General features: G+C 50.7%; 4 protein-coding genes across 4 annotated transcripts; 1 reads left to right on the plus strand and 3 right to left on the minus strand.

Moving 5' to 3' along the window:
* The first annotated feature begins 766 nt into the window (after positions 1–766).
* LOC34618359 lies at positions 767–3,955 on the plus strand. Its single transcript, XM_026338416.1, has 7 exons — positions 767–860; positions 1,114–1,293; positions 1,473–1,589; positions 2,147–2,190; positions 2,328–2,466; positions 3,191–3,322; positions 3,438–3,955. The coding sequence occupies exons 1-7, from the start codon at positions 767–769 to the stop codon at positions 3,953–3,955; spliced, it is 1,224 nt and encodes a 407-aa protein (XP_026194201.1).
* A 438-nt stretch (positions 3,956–4,393) lies between these two features.
* Positions 4,394–16,095, minus strand: LOC34618361. The gene is made up of 26 exons (XM_026338417.1): positions 15,919–16,095; positions 15,678–15,750; positions 15,368–15,479; positions 15,142–15,196; positions 14,369–14,479; positions 14,146–14,229; positions 13,521–13,612; positions 12,958–13,035; positions 12,553–12,755; positions 12,289–12,362; positions 11,771–12,116; positions 11,278–11,591; positions 10,928–11,074; positions 9,598–10,738; positions 8,939–9,304; positions 8,467–8,685; positions 8,081–8,245; positions 6,987–7,080; positions 6,669–6,780; positions 6,542–6,573; positions 6,357–6,441; positions 5,877–6,234; positions 5,333–5,753; positions 4,960–5,110; positions 4,711–4,831; positions 4,394–4,581 (listed from the first exon to the last, which is right to left on the minus strand). Exons 1-26 carry the CDS (start codon positions 16,093–16,095, stop codon positions 4,394–4,396), a joined length of 5,319 nt encoding a protein of 1,772 aa, XP_026194202.1.
* A 61-nt stretch (positions 16,096–16,156) lies between these two features.
* On the minus strand, positions 16,157–17,511 carry LOC113147541 (WD repeat-containing protein 90-like). The gene is made up of 4 exons (XM_026338418.1): positions 17,401–17,511; positions 17,158–17,274; positions 16,887–17,003; positions 16,157–16,420 (listed from the first exon to the last, which is right to left on the minus strand). The coding sequence occupies exons 1-4, from the start codon at positions 17,509–17,511 to the stop codon at positions 16,157–16,159; spliced, it is 609 nt and encodes a 202-aa protein (XP_026194203.1).
* Positions 17,512–18,851: 1,340 nt separating this feature from the next.
* LOC34618362 (pre-mRNA cleavage factor Im 25 kDa subunit 2) lies at positions 18,852–20,084 on the minus strand. The gene is made up of 2 exons (XM_022731696.1): positions 19,362–20,084; positions 18,852–19,220 (listed from the first exon to the last, which is right to left on the minus strand). Exons 1-2 carry the CDS (start codon positions 20,082–20,084, stop codon positions 18,852–18,854), a joined length of 1,092 nt encoding a protein of 363 aa, XP_022590049.1.
* Between the last annotated feature and the right edge of the window lie 579 nt (positions 20,085–20,663).

Below are 20,663 nucleotides of genomic sequence, written 5' to 3' on the forward strand. Positions count from 1 at the left end.
AGGAAAGCCATGCTGTGCTCGTCGTGCAGCAGACCGTGTCAGCGTGTCTCAAGAGCCCTTGGCTGGATCGATAGCGGCTTAAAGTATCCATCTACGCCTGAAATTACGTTTTCTAAAATCCAAGTGCGGCTATGAAAAACCATCCATGAAGCTTCTGGTAGAAGAAGGACTCCAGGACATTACGGCTTAAAGTACAATTTATGCATGCACTCCTTTGATATGAGCTATCTCTTTCTGGGAAATTGCATGCTCACCAGTAAAAAAGTGCTACCGATAAAAGAGGCTGGCATTCAGTGGCCTTGTATACTGCTGAGCGCCCTTCCGGGCACAGATTTGTACGTCCAGCATTCATTGCTTATAGCACGTCACATCCGCTGTAGAGCAGCAGAAGAGCATTATTGCTTTCCAAGTGAACATGTGTATAGAGAATTACAGCAATGTACATCCAACTAACTGCCACGGTGAAATGCTATGAATCATGAAGGCCTGTTTTCGCATGTAGCTCTGGCGATTCAGAAATCGGGAATCGGTACCATCGTGGTGGAAAACCTTAGATTTTCTGCCTACGCAGCTACGGAGAAACAATGCATCATCAATATTCATCTAAGTATGTTAGCAAATACTTTGGAGCATATTAGTGCAATGTTAACGAATGCCTATTGTCTGCATTCCAGTAGCTGAGTATACACCAGAAACGCATGAGGATGAACGCCTAACTTCATTCTTTTCTTTGGTAGGAAACTGCCGAACTTGAGCAATATTAACCATGCAGTACCTTATTATTGGAGCACTGTGCCTTCCAGCAAGTTTTGCGCTGGAATTTTCTGTAGTTTCCGAATCCTCTTCTCATGGTCCTCCAGGTCAGCTTGTTTATCTTTCATATTACCTGTGATACGAAGAGCCACTTCGTCTACAGGCCGCCATGGAATTGCAAGTACATCTCTGTCAGACGTTCCTTATCTCTTCGGAGGGTGCGATAAACAAGGTCCGTCACGCTGCCTAGGTGCAAGCTGGTGGCAGCACTTGGAGTGCATCAGAAGCTACATGCTAGCTGAAACTATAAGAGCATATGCCCTATATATCTACCTACGAATGGACCAAACCTTTTTTCAGATGTCTGTTCTGACGAACTTTACGCATTCCATACATCAACAAGCTCATGGGAGTACGTGTACCCCCGCGGCGACTCTCCTTCTGCAAGGGGAGGCGCCTCGCTGAACGCGGTCCGTGGCTCTTTGATCCTCTTTGGGGGAGAATCTAACGACGGAACGTACAATGACATCTACAAATTTGGTAGGATGCACACGCAGCGTTTGCGCTGAGCCATAAAACTGTACTGTGTTTTTGCCGTAGACCCAGCTTGGCGTAGGTGGTATATTGGCGTAGGACCCGAGAACTTCCGCCCTGGTAACGCAATGCATTTAAAGGAGCAGCCTTTTGCGATTTGCACCAATAAGAATGGTGAATTTCAGAGTCGCGCAGCGGCCATGCTTCTGCTTCGGACGGCGAAAAGATCTATATTTTTGGAGGTTTCAATGAAGCAAGTCACTTGTTAAGCCCTTCTCTTTCTGTAACTAATCTCGAGAGCAGTCAGGACGCTTCTTGAACGATTTATGGGTGATCGACCTTGACTCGGTGAGACTGCTTGTGCATGCTCTTCAATTGCAACCAGTGACTAATATTCACTACTTATTAGGATCTACCTAACGTTGGTTCCGAGCAATTCCCAGTCCGTTTTCACGCGATCTCCCGCAGTAAGAAAATGCAAGTAGATTATTGGATTTCCCTGCGCGCAGTGTGGGCGGTAACAGGTACTGGGGATGTACCACCAGCCCGAGAGGGAGCTACACTAACGTACGTTAATGGACATCTATTCCTGTTCGGCGGTTACAGCGCAGAGGGTATGTGGAATAATTTGCACGCGCAAGTGCATGCACTGTCCTATGAATCCTACAGGCTTACGTGCAAATGACTTGTGAGCCCAAATAGGAGGCATGGTCTGCTTACGCAGCGAATAAATCACTCGCAGATGGGTATACAATTTGGCGGAAGACAAATGGCTTCGAGCGCCTATCAGAGGCCGACAGCCTCAACCTAGAGAGGGTGAGTGCGAACAATCAAAGGAAATTTTGTCCCAAGCAAACAGTGGTGCGTCTCACAGGCCACAGTGCAGTGAGGAACGGAAGCGATGTAAGCTGAGGCACGTGGCGGTTCCGCAATTCACAATCTAACCTGAAGGAACTCTAGATAATAATTGCCGGAGGATGCGACTCACGACGGACTGTCCGGAGGTGCTACAAGTAAGTGCTTCTCCTTAGTCACGAGAGACAGTCTGCATCCGCTTCCATTCCTACTGCTGCAGCGACGTTTGGCGCCTCGATGCAAGAAGCTACACATGGACACTTCTCTCTGCTGGCGACCCAAAGTTTGCGCCTCGTGAACGGCATGGAGCAGTTATCTTAAGCGGTGCGGACATGTGCACGCGTCTATGTTTCAACAATCATTCCAAGGCTACCTTTCACACTAGGAGGGAAAGTGCTGATCTTCTGCGGGGGAAAGTTGGGGGCCATGGACTATACGGACGTCGTATCTTTCAATGTAACGGTAAGTTTTGCTTTATTAGAGTTTCAAACAAATACAGAGTGGTCGCAATTTTCATGGCCTGCAGCCGTGCGGAGGGGGAGGTGTCTGTTCTGGCAGGGGAACTTGCGCTGGCGCCTCATGTACTTGCCAACCTGGATGGAGTTCCCATGACTGTGGAGAGGTTTGCTCTTGCTTGCTTTAGCGGGTGCCGTGGAGTACATCTTTGAATATTTTGCATTTCAGGTGTTGGAATGCCCTGCGAAGTGCAACTTTTCTGGCGTCTGCCTCTCCGGAGCTTGCAAATGTTTCCCTGGATTTCATGGAAACTCCTGCTATCGCGTCTGTCTCTGATTTGCTTCATGGTGCCCTGCAAACTACAACAAAGTTCATGTTTCAGGTGCTATGCCCAGGGTCAGGACTCAATGGAATGTGCAACGGTCAGGGCGAGTGTCAGCCCTCTGGAGCCTGTTTGTGCAAGTAAAAATATTTCTTAACATATTTTTCCTAGTTCCCAGCCACCATCAATGCCATTTACAGACCCGGGTACAAGGGTAGGCCCACTGAAACGCACGAAGTAGGCCTGCGGCATATTCAACGTCCTCTATAGGTGTGGGATGTGAGATCGACATCTTGGGTGCAGAGGAACGGGCTAGGAGAGCACAGGGGGCGAAGCGGCTACCTCACGAGCACCCGACACCGGATCTCTCCGCTCTTATGAATTCAGACCTTAGAGAGCAGAGTACGCTGTGTCAGTGGATTCGCTGCTGCTTGAAAAATATGCTTTGGTGGCCGAATGCGTTTTCCCTACTCGTGTGTTCGTGATTTCGATTATCCCCAATATCCTCATTTTTCAGCAATGGCGATTTGGAGGGATATTGTTCGAGAAGCAGGAGGGGTAAGGTCAACAAGCATGGAAATCCTAGGACGCCCACAAAGGCGTATACTTCAGAGCTTGCCTCCCGCTGGCCAAATCGGAGAGTTGCGTGGCTCTGCTTCCGTTGAAGGATTTGGTAAGGCAGCTGACTCTAGGGAAGGTGGCCTTAACCCCAGCCAACGGACGTGCTTCTCTATCATGGATAACATTCATCGCCCACAGCTTCAGGAGGACCTCTCCACTGGAGCCTCAACTGGCCTGAGGCCAAACTGCCATGTACGTCATTTAATTTCTTATGCTCTGAGTATTTGCCTATTAAAGAATGTAATCCCAGCCGTAGCGGAGATCAAAGAAGCACTACAAGCGTTGACAGACGAACTGCAGGAAGGATTGCCATCCATTTCTGGCTCTGTAAGAGCTGCGATGGCGCCTGTATCCCTTGCCGTCGGGCTCGGCACACTCTACGGAATGTACAGAGTCAACAGATCCAGACTCTAACGGCTTTGTATAATTTGATGGAAGAAATTATAGCGAGTATTCTCCGCTGTTCCACAGGTTTTGCGCTCCTCTAACTCGCGTTTTAGGGTAACAAATACCTTACTAAGCAGAGGTCAGAGGGGAGAAAACACAATTCCACGTCCGATAGAGACTTTTAGAAGGATGGAAGGGCAAGAAATAAAGTGCACAAAGCATGGGTGCGAAAAGAAATTCTTAATGTTGCCGATAATGCGGTCAGTCCTTAATGGGCACAAGTTGCCAGTGTCTAGGGGGATGCTGTGCCAAGTGGCATGGAGCAGATTGAGGAAAACTGTTTGGCTAAGCACTGATGGCTGGCCAGCAGCAAAATAGGCAGACCTTACCCTATTAAAAACACTGAGCGCAGAGCCGACACGCTCTTGCAGACAGAGATTTCGCATACCGTGGCAGCCAGTGTGTCTAGGATATATGAACCAGGCTAATGGCACAGCCACAGGCAAGGGCCACCTCGTCGTTCGCATATGATGTAATGGATATTGGACTGGCGCAGGTGCCTCCTGGGGTTCTTGGTAGATCAGGGTGGATATTGTAGTGCGCTACCCACGTCAAGCGCAGCTCTGCCACCTCCAGTAATAGCATGTCGCCACCTGCGTTACCACCAGAGCCATCATAAGCCTGTGTTTGAATACTCACAGAACAAAGAGTTTGCCTTGGCGTTTGGCGTAAAGAAGGCGCTGGGTGTGACGTAGCTCAGCCTTCGCCGTGAGTGAACGTACTCTCTGTGACCATGATGGCGGCGTCTTCTCGCGGGCAACAAATTGATGAAATGGCTATGGGTCCAGTCATTCGAAACTTGAGGATACCAAGATCGTTACAGAGGTTCAAATTGCGCGTCACCTACGCATCGCACACGGGCCTGCAACACGTCATCGTTCTAGAATGCTCGTTTGTGCCTTGGACTGCCACGTGGCTGACATGAGAACACGGACTTGAAACGGGAAAAGCTGAGTCGTTTGGTCCCCCACCTGCTGTGATCTGCAGTCCAATACAAACAGAGAATGCCCTCTTGCAACAAGAAGGGTTTTGGAGTTGGAAAAGCAGGCACGGGAAATGGCTGGCTGATCGGAGGCGCGCAAGATGCTGTCGTTGCCCTCAGGACAAAAGCGGACACCGAAACTGCACACGAAAAGCAATGCGGCCATCTACCTGACAATGCAGTGTTTGCATGGGACTGCTAAACATCGCCGTAGAAAAACACTGATAGCTATACATCCACTAAGCAGTTGGCTCTGCGTTTAGCTCCATACACTTCATCGTTTAGCTCCACCGTTAATTAACAAGGGAACAGGTGGAAATTATAATTGAGCTCGGCAACAAAGAAACGAGGGGTGAATGCACCAAGAAGAGACGGAAAGCATCCATTTTGCGTCCGCGTTGCCCCTGATGTAAGCTCCAACTGAGCAGTAGCCCCCAGAAAGGCACCAGGCGAAGTGCACTCGAGCATCTACGGCCGACATGGCGGCCTCTGTGGCGTGCCGTTGCCCCACGAGGCTTTCCACCAAAGAAGGAATGCCTTCAGGGGAGTGGAGACCGTCTTGTGCTGAGCACCTGCAATCATGGCAAGTGGTGCAGTTGCTCCCCAAAACGAGAGGTTTCTGGAGAGTGAATGTGGACCCAAAGCACGCCAATATTGCACTTGTTATCTTTGAAACGCTCGCGTGCTTGATCCGCGGCCATGATTCTGCTCCATCATGAAATGCCAAGTCGAGGACCAAAGAGAGGAGCTCTCCGGAAGCCGTTGCCAGCAATGCGTGGCGATCTGCAGAGACTCCGGCCGCAGAGGACAGCGAAACTGCACTTAGCGTTTAAGCACATCCAGTGCTGTGTAATCGAGGAAATGTCGGAAGCAAACAATGCACGGGGAGCCACAAGATCGGCTCACCTCCAAGGCACGCTATTGCGATAAGAGGATCTTGGGGAACGACCAGCTGTAGGCGGCCAATGATGCGAAAAGCCGCTGCGTCGATCAGCCGCAGAGACCCGTCGGTGAAAGAGCCTAGGAGAAGAGTAGAGCAAAGGAATGCAAGAGCTGTACACACTTCGGGCAGCGAGAAACTCGCTAGCTGCTGGGGGAGAGGCCAGCGACTCCAAATCCTTAAGGATCCGCCTGTATCGGCAGTAGCAAGGAGAGGATCGTTGCCTTCTGACTTTGCGCGAGCTGCTCCCCAGCGCGACCTTGATGACGCGTGCATTTTTCGTGCCCCTTTTGCGCTGCCGTTAATCAGCGCTGTCGCTGCTCCCTACAACATAAAGCACTCTCGAAGCTGCTCTGATCACCTGCAGCTAATGCGTTGTCCTCCATTGTTTGCTGATCGATAAGGAAGCTTTAAAGTATATTGCCGTGAGACTCGTGCTGCCTGACCTGATGGGAGACGGCAAGGTGGCTAATGGGATGTATGTGACTTGACTGAAGACGTACTTGGGAGCGCTGCTCCCAGTGGAGGTACCTGAAGAGCCATGAGCGATCGTTGAGACTTTGAGCCGAGCTCAGGTATAGCCCCCGGGTTCCCTGTTATCTGAGCTTCCGCCATCTTTATTACGTCTCACCATATAGTGTTTTCTGTGCTTGTGGCGATTCCCTGAGCCAAAATGGAATGCAAGGATAGATTGCTTGGCCTCAGTGCCGAAGGCCGAGTAAAACACTTTAAGCAGGGGTCGCTTTATGGGCACTTGCCTCTTGTGCATCCGCATCGAGCTGTAGAGAGCTTATGGGGGCTTCAAAAAAAAGAGACTGTACGGATGGGTGCTGCCGCATATCAAGAGACTGAGGGCCCAAAGCCTGGCGCCTGCGTAGTCCTTCATAGGAAAGACATTTAATAAAATTCCAAGCTGATAAGTGCAGTATTACTGCAGCAATCTAAGTGGCTTGTCTTTGCTCGCCTTGCTTGCTGGGTTGCAAAGGCACAGATCACGCCACATGGCTGAGTTCAGAAGTAGCACTGCGCGGTACATGAGCAAACAACCAGGGTCTCAAAGCGTATCAGTATCGCACATCTCGGAAAGTCGCTGCAGGTCCACCGTGATCCTTCGAGCGGTTGAACCCGTAGCATATGCCAGATGGAGGGCGTTTCCGCAGGTTATGCAGCCTATTTCAACATGAGTACAACAACGCAAGCTGCTCTAGGGCAGGTCTATCTGACTGGATGACCTTGTCATTTTTTCAAAGAAACACAGACATCCACCCTGAGGGTGCCTCATGTGGCCTCTTCCCACCCTTGCGCTTCGTGCCTGATCATAAGTTAAGCAGGAAGTGCAAAACGTTTTGGTCCCAAAAGCTTAGAGGGCGGCCTTCCTACTAATGCAGAAGTCTCCAAGGAGGAGTTCAAAGGAAAAAACATTCGCCTCGTAGTCATAGCCGTACACATAGCCCTGCATGAATGTGGATCCAGATTTAAGAAAAGAGCGAGGATTTCCTGTGGACTATGCGTCAGGAAACAGCTAATACAGTAGGCGCAGAAATAAAGCTTCAGCTCCACTTATGCCCGTTTGCAGTGAGCCTACCGGTGCCCCGCGTTCGCATCAGATGCAGCGGTGAGGCAATCGCAGCTCACTTAACGCAACCAATATGAGGCCTACCCGGTCAGAAGCAACTAGAAGCAGTCGCGGGGTGTTTTTGCCTCTTCGGGTGAGGCAGGCGGTAGTATAATTTTCTAAGGGGTCCAACAGTAGGCGCCGCGGCTGCCGGGTGTACTGGAACTGCAGCTCAAGCGCGTCGGGTTTGCAGTCTTCTGCAAAAAAGGATGCACCGAGGGGCATTTAGCATGACTTTACTACTCAGTTGCCCCTTAAGGCCTGGAAAGCTTTCCTTATAGCAACAAACGTGCCCGAGACACAACAAGCGAAATAGCTTGTCTACCCCTGAGAAACGTGTTTCCAGCCAGAGCAACCTACTGCGGGGATCCGCCTTGCCACCTTCGGGGCTAACAATCCGCCAGAGTGTAACTGAGCGGGCACTGACAAGGACAACCTCCCGCTCATCCCTAGAAGAGGCGCTGAGGATACGTCTAAAGGTTACGTCTAGATTTGCCCCAACGGCGGCAGCTGGCCCAAGCGGAAGCTGCAGCGACAGCTCTCCTGCAGCCAAGCGGGCTCTGCAACAACACGCGCCGAGGCCCTGCCGTGCGGTGTCGCTACAGCTATGGGCTGCCTCTACAGGAGCGTTTCCTCTAGGCTGCACAGAAGAGAAGTGCCTTGGTGCAGATACAAATTCAGATGCACGCCAAACGTCCATGCGACCTCCTGCGGCACCGCCTGTAAAGGCCACGGACAGTGCGATATTCCCTTCAAGTCAGGCGCGACAAGCCATTTGCAGCTTCAAGACTCATAGGCGCGATAAATTACAGGAGCTAAACTCAAATCCAATAATCATTAGTTTTTAGAAAGCTAGGCTGCTGCACGGCCGTGCCCTCCAAGTGCGTGAAACGGCCTGAAAATACCAACAGGCCTTCATGGATGCGCTGACAAAGACTAACCGGCAGTTACAATGTAATCGGTTCCACAGAATATCACCGCAGGTAGGCCTTCTGCCGCTTGACTTGGATATATGGAATGCACTGAATCTGTTTCGAGAGAGAAGGGTCTTCCTGCTCCATAGGCGCTTGGCAAGGGAGATACCCCCAGCAACTCTCCAGAGCCCTCCGTCTTCCAAACGCAAAGGCCCCAACAGCCGCTACCTAAAGCTGCCTCACTCTCTGGAGCTTTGTTGGCAGCGCCGCAGCAGGCAGCGCTAGTACTGCAGGTGCTCTTATCAAAGCAGCAATTTGCACTGCATTTCTTGGGCGGCAACAACGCTGCAGCCACAAGCTCGCTCGAAAGCCTTGCACATGAGGCGACCAGAAATATGCACAGCATCGGCAACCGAAGTCGCTATAAAGAAATGCACGTACTAAAATGCTTGCATTCACTATTTCGAGCTTTCCCGGTGGTGAAGCAGTTAATGCTTACCGCTGATGGTGGCAGCTACGCGGGTAGTCTTGTCAAGGCAAAATGCGATTGAACGGCCAACTGCTGGATGCTTGAGAACAGCCATTCGAGGCTTGCGCAATTTCAGTCTACATTGCTGTACCAACTCTTTAGGATGCTGCTTTGCACGACGCATATGCCGTTGCGGATGCTGTGGCTGGGTGCCGTGGACTAAAGGGCCTCGTCGCATCGAGGACTCCGCCGGGGGCCCCTGTTTTTGCACGTTCGTTAGTGTCGCCCGTTCCAGAAGTGTCGGCAACAAACCAAGGCATCGACCATTCTGAGAGGCTGAATCTGTTCCAAGGCGTTCTATCAAAATCCAGCGCCCAACTGCGTAGGCTAAGACACCTGCGAATGTAATTATATTCCAATGCCATGAGCTTGTACTGTGCTGTATTGCATCCACTGATAGTATAAGCAGTTTGCAAGCCAACTACGATCTGAAAGCTGTTCTAATCAATTTATCTGCTTCTACACCGACAGAACGATAGCTGCTGTGCTGCAGAGAAGCTTATGTGGATCATGGGAATAAATAGGCACTTGTGGCTGTGCATGTCATGCGTGGTGTGTCCCCTGACCCAAAGGTTTCGTGCTAAATGACGCCTCCCTGTGGTGCGTTCATGTTGGTGAATTTCGCCCACCCTTTACCGGTCTCCATAGGCAGCCTCTGCGGCATGCCGCTACGGCTGTTCCCAGGATATGGCGCGCAGCAGCACCATGAGCAAAAATGCCCAGCTCATTGGCGAGCTCTTGCCAATCCTGAGACACCATCACGGGGCTTCCAGCCTGTGTACTGGCCTCGAAGCCTCCTTTTGTTTCAGCGGTCCTCTGAAATACTTGAACATTCGAGAGATTCCCGGATTTCACTGACGCTTCTTCGCCTTCGACTAACACTTCTTCTCTACCCGTGTCCTTGTTGGGTGGTGTGACGTCAACAGCGGTGGTTGACGTCGCTACAAGTGGTCCGTTCTCTGTATGGACAGCTGCGATCTCCGCTATTGTGCCAGCTTCCCTTTTCAATGCCTTTAGTGAATCCACTGCCGCTGCAGGCGAAGCACGGGGGACCACTGGCTGACGTGTGGAAGCCACAGCCACTAGAGTTGCGTCAGCAGATTGTTTTCCGTTTGGCATTCCCGGCTGCGGCTGAGCTGCGCCAACTAGGGCAGTTGAACTTGTCGGGCTTCCGCATTGTGAAGTTCGCAAGGAGGCCGATGGAGCTGATCTTCCTTGAGGTCCCCAATAGCCCATCGGCAAGGGCCGTTCCAGCGGTTGCAAATTAGCATGCTCCAGTGGCTTGGGATGAGGCCGCAGCGGCTGCTGGGGCTGTAGGTGCTGCAAGGCCTCGTGAAAGTCCTCCTGAGAGGCGCTTTCCCCCAGCACCCTTTTGGAAGAGGGCGAAGCTTCTCGTGGCGGCATCACGGGCTTGCAACAATCCAAAGGCACTGAGTCTGCTGCATTGCTAAGAATCGAGGAACCCACTTTCCAGACGATTGTCTCCGTGGCACTGACGGACACGAAGTAGTCCCCTAGAGCCTGCAGCATGAAGGGCGACTTGTTGTGGCCGGCGAACGAGTGAAACTGAGGAAACTCTGTGACAATTAGGCCTTCATCATCAGCATCAAAAGAGCTGCTGTTGTTTGTAGTGGGCTTCAGAGTACTTTCAGTGCAGGAACAGCGGCGTAATGCCGAGTCCGCTGACTTCTTGCCCCACAAGTCAATTCCCCCTGGTTTCTGACTGGGCGCCTCTCTGGTGGAGGGCGGTTCTTCAGCCAAGCTCCAGACCTGCAAGCAGCAGACGCCAGCTCTTCAAATACACCGACATTGGCTGTACACTCACGAGGGATGCCTTGAACGAACCCTCGCTGGGAGGACGGCAAAGTCTATTGCTGGCGAAGCCACTGCTAAGGTAGACTTCACTGTGCTTGACGCAGTATGCGCAAAAACGGCACTCTGAATAACATGCGAACTTACCCTGATTAGCCTGTCATCAGCTCCACATGTTACAGCTGCTGGCGGAACGCCGCTGCCTACCCGTGTAGCTGAAGATACCCAGGCAGTACTGATGGGGCCGCTTAACAGCGCAAACACGCGGCACTGGCGCAATACAGTTGTGCCTTCCTGCACAAAGGCACTGATTCTCAGCAAAACAGCCTTGCAGCCCGCCGTGGTTTTACACCCACCGTACGTGGAAGAGAGGCTTAAAAAGCGCTTACACAGGTCCAGCCAGCTCAGAAGGGCACTTGGCGCTTTGGCAACGCTTGAAACAACGCCAATTTGGAGCTTCTGACGACGCTCAGACCATTGTAGGGAAGGCCGCTTACTTCCTGTTGCAAGGTGAAGAGGCGCATCTTCGAGTCACTTCCACAGACGCAGAGAGAGTCTCCAGCCGTTGAGAAGATGAAAGCTGTGATACTCAGGGAATTACATGCTGTAGAAAATGGATTCAGGGCATATTCAAAGTCGAAATTGGGTAGGCTGTAAAGGCAGAGTTTCCGGGATGAACAATATTGAACAGCTTTGCATCCATGAGCTGCAAAAACAATTGCTGGAACCCCCTCTGGAGGGGCATCTGCAGGGGTATCCTCAAGCTTCCGAATGAGGGAGAATTCATGGAGCTCGGAAAAGATGCACATGCCTGCAGCGTGGCAAGCAAGCGCCACCATCAACATCACGAACCGCCAACTTGGTCGTGAGAGCGTCGTTTAGAGCATCTAACAACATAATCGTGCAGCTATGAGAAAGTGTGCTGAAGCCTCCACGGCAACAGCTCTCGCCCTTCGAGTGACAACTAGCATTCAGGAAGTTGCTGCTCACATCCTATGGCGTCGAGCGAAATAAGTAGGGAACACTGCCAGGGAATCTTGTTTCTGTTCTTTGGGACGTTTCTTGTACTGCAGCTACTCTGTCTCTGGTGCTCCTGCTGCTGAGAAGGGGAAGGGAGGACTCGGGTATCCGCCTGGTCAAATGCAGCTGTGGGCATGTCAACAAACCAAAGGCCTGTAATGGGATGCGTATGATGATTAGCCTCCATCCATACAGTGGGCCCCTCAACGGCCAACACCCTCACTGATCCACTCTTAAAGCCCAATGCCACAACGCGCTGGGTGGGATGGGCAGCCACACAGAGTGGCGGGTCGTGGGGGCTCTCCAACTCAAACGTCTGCAGGGAGTGTAGCAAATCCGCATACGCAATGCTGCTCGAAGTGAATAATTCAAGCATTATGGGGACGCAGTAGCGAATCAGCCTCCTGCAGTTGAGCCTAGTGCCGTGTGCCCTTGTAATAGTCGACCTGCGGCAAGAGCGCTGTGTGTAGAGTAATGAGGGCATGCACCTGCTGAAGCTCAGGAAGATTCCATACGCGGACAAGACTATCTTCGCATATTGTGTAGAGCTCTCTTAGAGAGGCTGCCGACGTTACACAACAGCAAGGGACAGTCGAATGGGTGCGGTCGGGCGGTGAAGAGCAGAATACAAAATATATTAGCAGCTTTGCTTCTCAGACTGGATGCTAAGAGCTGGCAAGCTTTAAGGAATTTTCCTGGCAAATGCGGTATTGAAGCTATAACGCACAGCTCTTGATGGAGGAATTGCCTACCACTGATGGAGGCGCTTAGCACGCGAGCTGGGTGTGCGCGGCTAATCGGGATATGGTGCTGCTTTGTGAGGTCAAAAAGCTCCACTGTACTGTCGGCACAAGTGCAAAGCACTTGTTGCCCGTTTGGAGAGGTCTCGATACCCACGCATGCCGCATTGTGCCCTGCAGAGTAATATGCTGTTGCGAAGTTTAGAGGCCACACCCTGCGACAAACATGCATTCTTAGCCGTTCGGGCGCTCCAACTCCTCATTTCTATATTGAATAAAATTTAATGTGCACACAAAAACAGAGCATGCACTGAAAAGCCGATATCGGACTCTTAAACGGGAAGATCATTTGTCGGCTAGATATAGCACTTTCTGAAATGTCTTGCGGAATTCAGAAGCTGCTATTAGGCTTCTTACTTTACTGTTTTGTCTGCAGAGGCCGTGACGCAAAAGCCTGGGCCGGTGGATATCGCCCAGATGGGACTTTGGTGTAAGCTAAATACGCGTTTGAGTGCTCGGGTGAAATAATCAATCTGAGAGCAGGTAAGGCTCGTCTTGCGCCTCATTCATTTTCCAGTGCAGCCTTTCCACTGCACGTTGAACCCTGGGAGACTAGGCCATGGTGCTCAGTATGCAAGGCGTGTTCTTCGTTTCGAACTATGCTTATGCCCTGTGCAAAGCCTACCTGTAGAAGGCTTCCGCATGTCGAAGAGACAAGCAGTTTTGCCATGGAACCTGATTCGCCTCCTAAGAAAAGCAGATCATCGCATATCGCTAAGAATGTCAAAACATCGACCCCATTATTGCGAGGTTTCGCTTTACCGAGGTTACTATTTGGAAGTAGTGCATCGTTGCTCCATAGAAATGCAAAATATGTCTCTAAATGGGCAAGACCGGGAAATTAAAGGAATTCCCCTCATGACGGTGTGGTTGAACTAGCCCCTCAATTACTGTACGCCTCACGTGAAGTGAGTTGTTGCAGTTGCTGAGGCAGTACGAACGCGAGATCTGTGAAGAGGCTTCCCCTTCCAAGACCATCAAGTGCAACATTGCATCCCGGCAAATGCGCGTTCTGCATGTCAAGTAGAGGCAACGGTTGAATATTTCTTACTCAGTCATGTCTCGCAAGTTTACTGGCATACCACACTGGCGTAAAAATGGCAGAAATCCCATGGTCTCAGCTTTGGCGGTTCTGGTACATTCCTTTTTGGCAAACAGTGCTTAAATGTTGCGCAAAGAAGCTCGCTGTAGTGTCATATGCCGAAAAACTCAGGGTTCGTTTATTCCGTAGCTTCTGCTTACAATGATGTGCCCGCCACATGATTTCGCCACTGCCCGTGCGAATGTAAATTCGCTTACGGCTCTAGAGTACCCAGAGAGCAAATAGTGCCAGGCCAGGAAAGCTGCCGTACCACTTAGGTTTGGTGGTGGATTAATGACTTTTACAAGTTTATCTTGGGACAACGTAGTAAATAAGGGACTCTAGGGTAAGTCCTACAGTACACTAAATATTGACGGCATGCAAGCCAACACAGCTCTTACTAGTGTCCTACTACCAAACTTGTTGATGCTGATGCGGGAGATCTAAAATCGTTGTTGGCTGACCTTGATGCGCCAAAAGCGAACATTTTCTTTTCCACAGCTGACGAGTCTCAGCTCTTCGAGCGGCGATATGCGGAGTGCCTCGATCTGTACGCAATACCCAGTTCACCTATTGACGGCTCTGAAGCAGCACCCGGGACTATCTCATTTCCACGATAAAAATCTAGCTTAAAGGAGTGCAGCCCTACAGAAGCTATAACCTGGCAAGGGTTTCGGTATAAGTGACCTGGAAGTCTGACACTTGGCGGGCAAGCAGGTTTGGGCTCCCGGTTGTTAGCAATCCATGAAGCTCCCACACTTGAAGCTGCTGGCGGCCCAGGTGGTCTAAGCCGACGAGCTACAGAGACAGCCACGCCTGATATGTGCCTATTTTAGGACTCCATTTACCTTCGCTTCTCACACTAAGCTTCACCAATGGTATCGTAAGTGGTTGAGGAGGAAAATTATGGCTACACTTAAAAGCAACAATATTTAAGCGCTACGAGCCAATACTCGTAGTACTTTAATATTGTTCAAAGTTTGATATAATGAATATTTATTCCCCTATCTAGGGCGAGAAAAGTCGTTTGATCGAAGCACAGAAGCATGTCACTTACCACCATGTATCGGCCTCTAGGGTCTAGACGAAGCAAAGAAATCCTCTCAAGTGTTACAGATTGAACAATCTGCAGGCATTGTAAGGGTGTTCCACTGAACTCTCCTGAAACAGCTCTGTTTGCGCCAAATGCAAAGCTACTTTCATGCAATCCGAATGGACAGCTCTGTGTAAGAAAATGAGATGCTGATTGCCAGCGAATCAGCGGTCCGGAGAGGGATCAAGCGGGCTGCACAGCTATAGGTCCCACTGCGCTCGACAATAGCCAATATCAGTGAGCTGCAGTGCCGCCTTGATGTAAGCCGAAAGCGTGCTAGAGGAAACCCCTCTTCGGGATGCACTGCAGGATGGCCTACAATGTAGGATACAAGCGGGATTACACCAATGCAGTCGGTTGGCCTCACCGCAATGCAGCGAATATCTTCACTGTCTGATACTGTAGGGGGAAGCTTCCAAATCCTGAATGTGTCCACAGATTGCCAAGTCAGCCGTTTACTTTTGTGCAAGGATAATCACCCGAAAGTTGCTGACGTGGATTTTCATATCTAAAGCGGTTACCACGGATATTGCAGGGGCATTCTTCTTATAGAGAAAAATACTCTTTTGGTGAGCTGTGGATAGCATGCGCACCGGATAACTGGCTGGTCAGACTCGTTTTCAACTGTTGCAGCCAACCCTACTTCACTAGCTGTTTCGAGGAACTCAATGCTGCTATTGTGACCCAAAAGGCACCTGGATGTTTCTGAGGAGAGGACGCAGCCGAGTTCCGATGCAGGAAAGCGTGAAAAGGTAACACGTAAACATTAGCTTTGTTAATAAAGAAACTATTGAACATGTGGGGCCATGCAGGTAATTTACACAGTATTCCCGACTGTCTATGGATACTTACGGTTTAGAAGATTTCGCTGCATCAGGACTGAAGAGTGACAGCTCAGTATGCGCGAATCATCCAGCCACATAGCGCCACACTTCCGCAGTTGTGCTGGACGGCAGAGGCCACTAATTTGCTCGAGCTGCAAGAACAGTGCAAGAGTGATGTAATTAGGCTTTCTGCAAACATGATATGCTTTGCATGGTAATACTGTTGCGGAATGCGGTAGTACGTGCGCAGGTACGAGTGCTTGGGCAATCTTGCTAAATCCTAAAAAGTTGGCAGTTTGGCTTCTAAGTACTCATCGTACCTGAAGGACTGCACGAACTCCATAGGGAATTTCTGAGGGTTTAAGCGGGTTACAGAGGAGCTGGGCTGGCCTGTTCGCCTCCTGTGAAGTCATGCCGGAGTTTTTTACCGCTGCAGGGTCGGTGGCGCTGCACACCGCCTTATCCAGCTGCGTCTTTTGGACGCAATCCTCTACCATGCAGTTGCCATCTGACACAGCGAGACATGTAAGGATCTTGCTCTTGCTGTGAGGCCATATGTTAACTGCATGCCTGAGCTATTCTTAGCTCAGGGAAGAATTCTATGCTTACGCAGATTAGTGCAAGGTCATTTTCTGACGGAGCGATAAACGTATGCCTGTGTGAAATACCCTCAAGAGGCTCCGGCGTGCTGCGATCTGTGGTACTACAGCTTATTTGATTGCATTCCGGCGAGCGACAGCCGATGGGTACGTATACCCAGGGCAGAAGTTCTTCTGGTCCGGTTTCAGAGGCTTCTTGCAGGCGTAGGCATCGGGGAAGGTCCTGCAGCACCCATTGTGTCGATATTAATGCCGATCCAACCTCCTTCCTCCAAAGAGAGGTGAACACAAGCATCCCACTACACGAGCCTTGCAAACAGGTAATCCTAGACGAAGAGCTCTAGGCTGAGTGCTGCCGTACATTCGTGGTGTATAGGGTATCTGAGGTGAACAGCCCTCTAAGATAGAGAGAACAGCAAACTTGAATTGACACAAGCGTATTTCCTGTTGGAGGCAGCTTTGTAAACTGTCCCAGTATACTCGGGATGTGTAGACAAAGCTGAACCCAGCGGGAAGGCGGCAGGAACGGGTACTGCACGACGCGGGCCCAGACCTGAGCTCGCAGCAGAGTGTTCAAACTTGTGGTGATTTATTTCAAACTCACGGAGTGAAATGCATAAAGAGGCAGACTCCGCACCACTACATAGCTGTGTAGTTACATACAATCAATTCCCTTCGATGCCACGTACTTTAGGTTTTTTCACAAGATTTGTTACAGTGATCCGTATGGGCAGCTTTTTGCATGTCATCAAGTCGAAGTGTAGCACGAAAAACCTATTTGCCATGGGCTTAAACTGTACATATACCTGGAAATATCACGGACGCACAACATAATGCACTAATGACGAACCCTGAAGGGCTACACACTAGACCGCCCGTTGGTGCATTGGCCCTACTATGCAAATGACAGTGTTGCCTAGAACACTAAGAAGTGCTTATGCAGGAGTATTGCAGACGGACATAATTTGCTTTAATCCCTAAGCTTTCATATTTATTTTTGATGCTGGGAAAGCAAACAAAGTTGTTTGCTGAAATCAGCCCGTAAATCCTCCATACTCGTCGCCCTATAGTTCGGTCCTGTTCACATGGCAGCAATAAATTCCTGGGTAGGCTCCTACGATCACTGCAACTAATGTAGGGCCGGTATAGCCACACAGACATTGAGTGTCATTCCTGTCACACGGTGCTTCTACTTTGGCATACAACTTCCTCCGTGACCTCCCCATGTTTGCTGCTCCTCGACGGATCGTCCACTGGGTACTGTTTGAGTAGGTTGACCACAGGCCGTTTTCTTTGATCACTCTTCGCATTCATGGCGAAATCCTTATTCTTAGTATGAGATAAAGATCCCGCTAATCGTCTCCTTGCTGCTGGAAAAGGGAACCGATGTAGCAGCTGTTTTAAGCCAACTCCGGACCTTATACCCGGCAAAGTTAACCAGATGTGAGATCCATATGACACTAGAAAGGAAGCGACTGAGTCGCCAACTTCTAAACACGGTCTCAGGTGTTTGTTTGGGAACCACGGAGGAAGCTGACCATTTGGCGGAGGCCTAAGCCCTCCGCACCATGGCGTCAGTAGGCGGTTTTGTGGACATTTGGCAGCAGCCAGCACTAAGGGATGCGATGCTGTGAGGGGTCAGCTCAACTCTTTGCTTATGAAGGCATGTCCCTGTTACTAGCACCTAGGAGACATAGGGTAGCGGTATCAGGATCCCAGCAACCACGAGCGTTTCAGCAACAATTCTCGAATATTCGTCCAATCACCACTAGTCCAAGGTTTTTCAAAAAAAACAGTAAGAGGAGGGTTCTTTTAAGAGAAGCAGGTTAAATTTTATTTCAGTACATTTTAGAAAGAGCTGCACTACGGGATATGGGACGCGGCACGGGCAAGCAATCCGCCCGTGCTCGATGGTGCGTCGCCTGTGGACCGCAATTCAGGGTAATTCACGTAGATAAAGTAAAACTCAGCACATCTTTTCTGTTTCAAGGTAGGTAAAACTACAAGGGATCCTTTTTTAGTGCTCCTCGGTATACAGCGTTTTCGAGACTCCCAGTGGCCCCGCCCACGCGCCCGCAGCCCCCATCTGTCCAGCGGTCAGGCTTCTGATACCGTTTTGATTTATTTGGAATGTCGGAAACATAGTGAGACAAGTCAAAAGCATGACATGTGGAAGGATACGTAGTGAGTTCGGGTTATATGACGATCGGTTGTCCCGAGGAGGGTTTGCGGTGACCGTCGTCGTTTCCGTGCACCACACCAAACGCTACCGGCATGTTCTCAAGGCTTCTACTGGGGCATTTACAGGTTTTCAAGCACAATGTCAATCTGGAAGATGTAAAAAGAGTCTATTCTACGGCAAATACGCAAAAGGCGCGCTGGTGCCGTGGAAAAAGGGGCCAAGCCGAATTCCAGTCCTGTTTATTAAGAAAATAGGCGGTTACAAGCGCAGTCAAAGATACCTCACAGCAAGTCATGGAATCGATGCGTACAACACTGGCCCACGTGCTGCCAGGGATCGTGTGGCAAAGTGCCGCTGTAGTGGTGCATGGTGGGTACTGCAACCGCAAGCAATTATTTGAAGTGCTGACCTGCTACATCAGAGGATTCCCTGCAAGCAGTTGCTTCCATATAAACTGATCCAGGGTTGCATTTTATAAAGCTTCTTCAAGTTCGGCAAGATGCTGCAGCTCTGGAGGCAGCACTTCGAGGTCTTCAACTGCCTCAGGTGCCTGATTCGTTTCACCAGCTGCAACCGCTGCTTCGGACCGATCCGCTGCCTCGGCTATATCGGTGCCGGTCCAAGCACCTTCCGCATCTGGCTCGATTTTATTCTCAAGAAAGGAAGCGGCCTCGTACTTGTCCGCGGTAGGGACCCTAAGGCGGATGCTAAAACGTGCCAGAATGTGGGAAAGCCCGCCGATTGCTGTGCCCACGCGATGAGGAGTAAGCTCGAAGATGGGAATAGCGGTTAGGCAGAAGCCCATCGGAACGCGAAACGAACACCGATACGGTAGCTGCACCTGAGCCACCAGTACTATTCACAGAATACAAATGCTGAACACCATGCTACAATGCAGCCCCTACTTATGCCTAGAAGTGCATCCAGAATACAGACATTAGGTATTTATCTAAGATTTTGAAAATGCCTGGTGAGTAATTACCTGGTGAACCCTGACCCTCTCCTTAGGGCGGGTAACATGTGGAGGAAGGTATGGCACTAATTCGTCATCGAACTCCCCACGCCACCATTCGCCAAGAAACTCGCCAACTTCCATCTCAGCGCCCTCTGCTGAGGCCTGCTGGGCCACCCATTTCCTCTTTGAACCCTGCTCAAGCTTGATTAAGTGCTTTTGGAGCTTGTCGTACAGCACCTCCCTCGGCTTCTGCCATGTCTTGTACTTGAAAGTCACAAGGCTGTGCTTCTGCTGCTTCTGATCCAGAAGTAGCAAGACATGCGGATACTCCGCGCGATGCACCAAGAAAAGGGCTGCGACCGACCGGCGCGTGCCTTCACGCATATACGCTTCTTGCCGCTTCAAAAGAAGCTCTTCGGCAACGCCTGCGCTCCACTTCCTGCCAAGCGCGCTGTCATATTCGAAGGAATAGTTGGACTCCGGGTATACGGCCCACTCCTGTTCGGAATCTCTCAGTGCACACGTTCTAACAGGTTTTGGCGTTCCTTGCTTGGATTCCGCTCTTAATGGCTCAGGCGCAGCTTCCGATGCAGATTCCCAGTCGTCGATGTTCTCCTGTGGTTGCTCCTGCTGCTGCTGGTTTGGCTTTTTTTCTTGTGCGTGATCGTGTGGCTCCTTGGTCGATTCTTGCGTTGCGTTCGAGGCCTCGCTGGCCGGCGCACCAGCGTTATCCTCCACAATCACCTGCATTGCACTGTTCTCACCGTGGCCTTCTCCTATGGGTTAGCCTCGCGCAAGTAGCAAGCTTGCGGTTTGCTGTGCCCCAGGTCTTCTGGAGGCGATTTCACGGCGTCCCTGTCGGCTGTGGCCAGGAAAAGGCACGCAACCGGGGCCTTACAATGCCACTGCCTCTGGAATTGGCGGCCAGTGCTGTAAAACTCCATGTGGGTGTGGCCTTCTGCCGCCCAGCCATGCCCGGAAGTTCAAGGGTCGATCTCAAGGCACAACGACCCGGATTCGGAGTACTCTAACACTACATGAGAGGTAGTGCATCAATAGAGCTCTAAAAGGCGAGTTGATGGCTTTCTAAGAAGACTGTAATATCTACTATCGATGTGGTGCTGAGGTGTTTGTACTTGCGGCAACTACAGAGGGGCTGCTGGCGACTCCCGCATGCTGGAAGGAACGACGTCAAAACGACGCAGCATCTAGCGGACGCATATGCAATTCAGTTTGCCCCTTGATTTTAGATTCGCTTATTTTTTGCATTGTATTTCGGAAGACCCCCCAGCAGCGCCTATGGGTAAGGGAATGCCGTGCTGCCACGGA

The sequence above is a fragment of the Cyclospora cayetanensis genome, unplaced genomic scaffold (genome assembly GCF_002999335.1).
Source record: "Cyclospora cayetanensis isolate NF1_C8 unplaced genomic scaffold, CcayRef3 CcayRef3_contig_26, whole genome shotgun sequence".
In the NCBI taxonomy this organism is placed as follows: domain Eukaryota; phylum Apicomplexa; class Conoidasida; order Eucoccidiorida; family Eimeriidae; genus Cyclospora; species Cyclospora cayetanensis.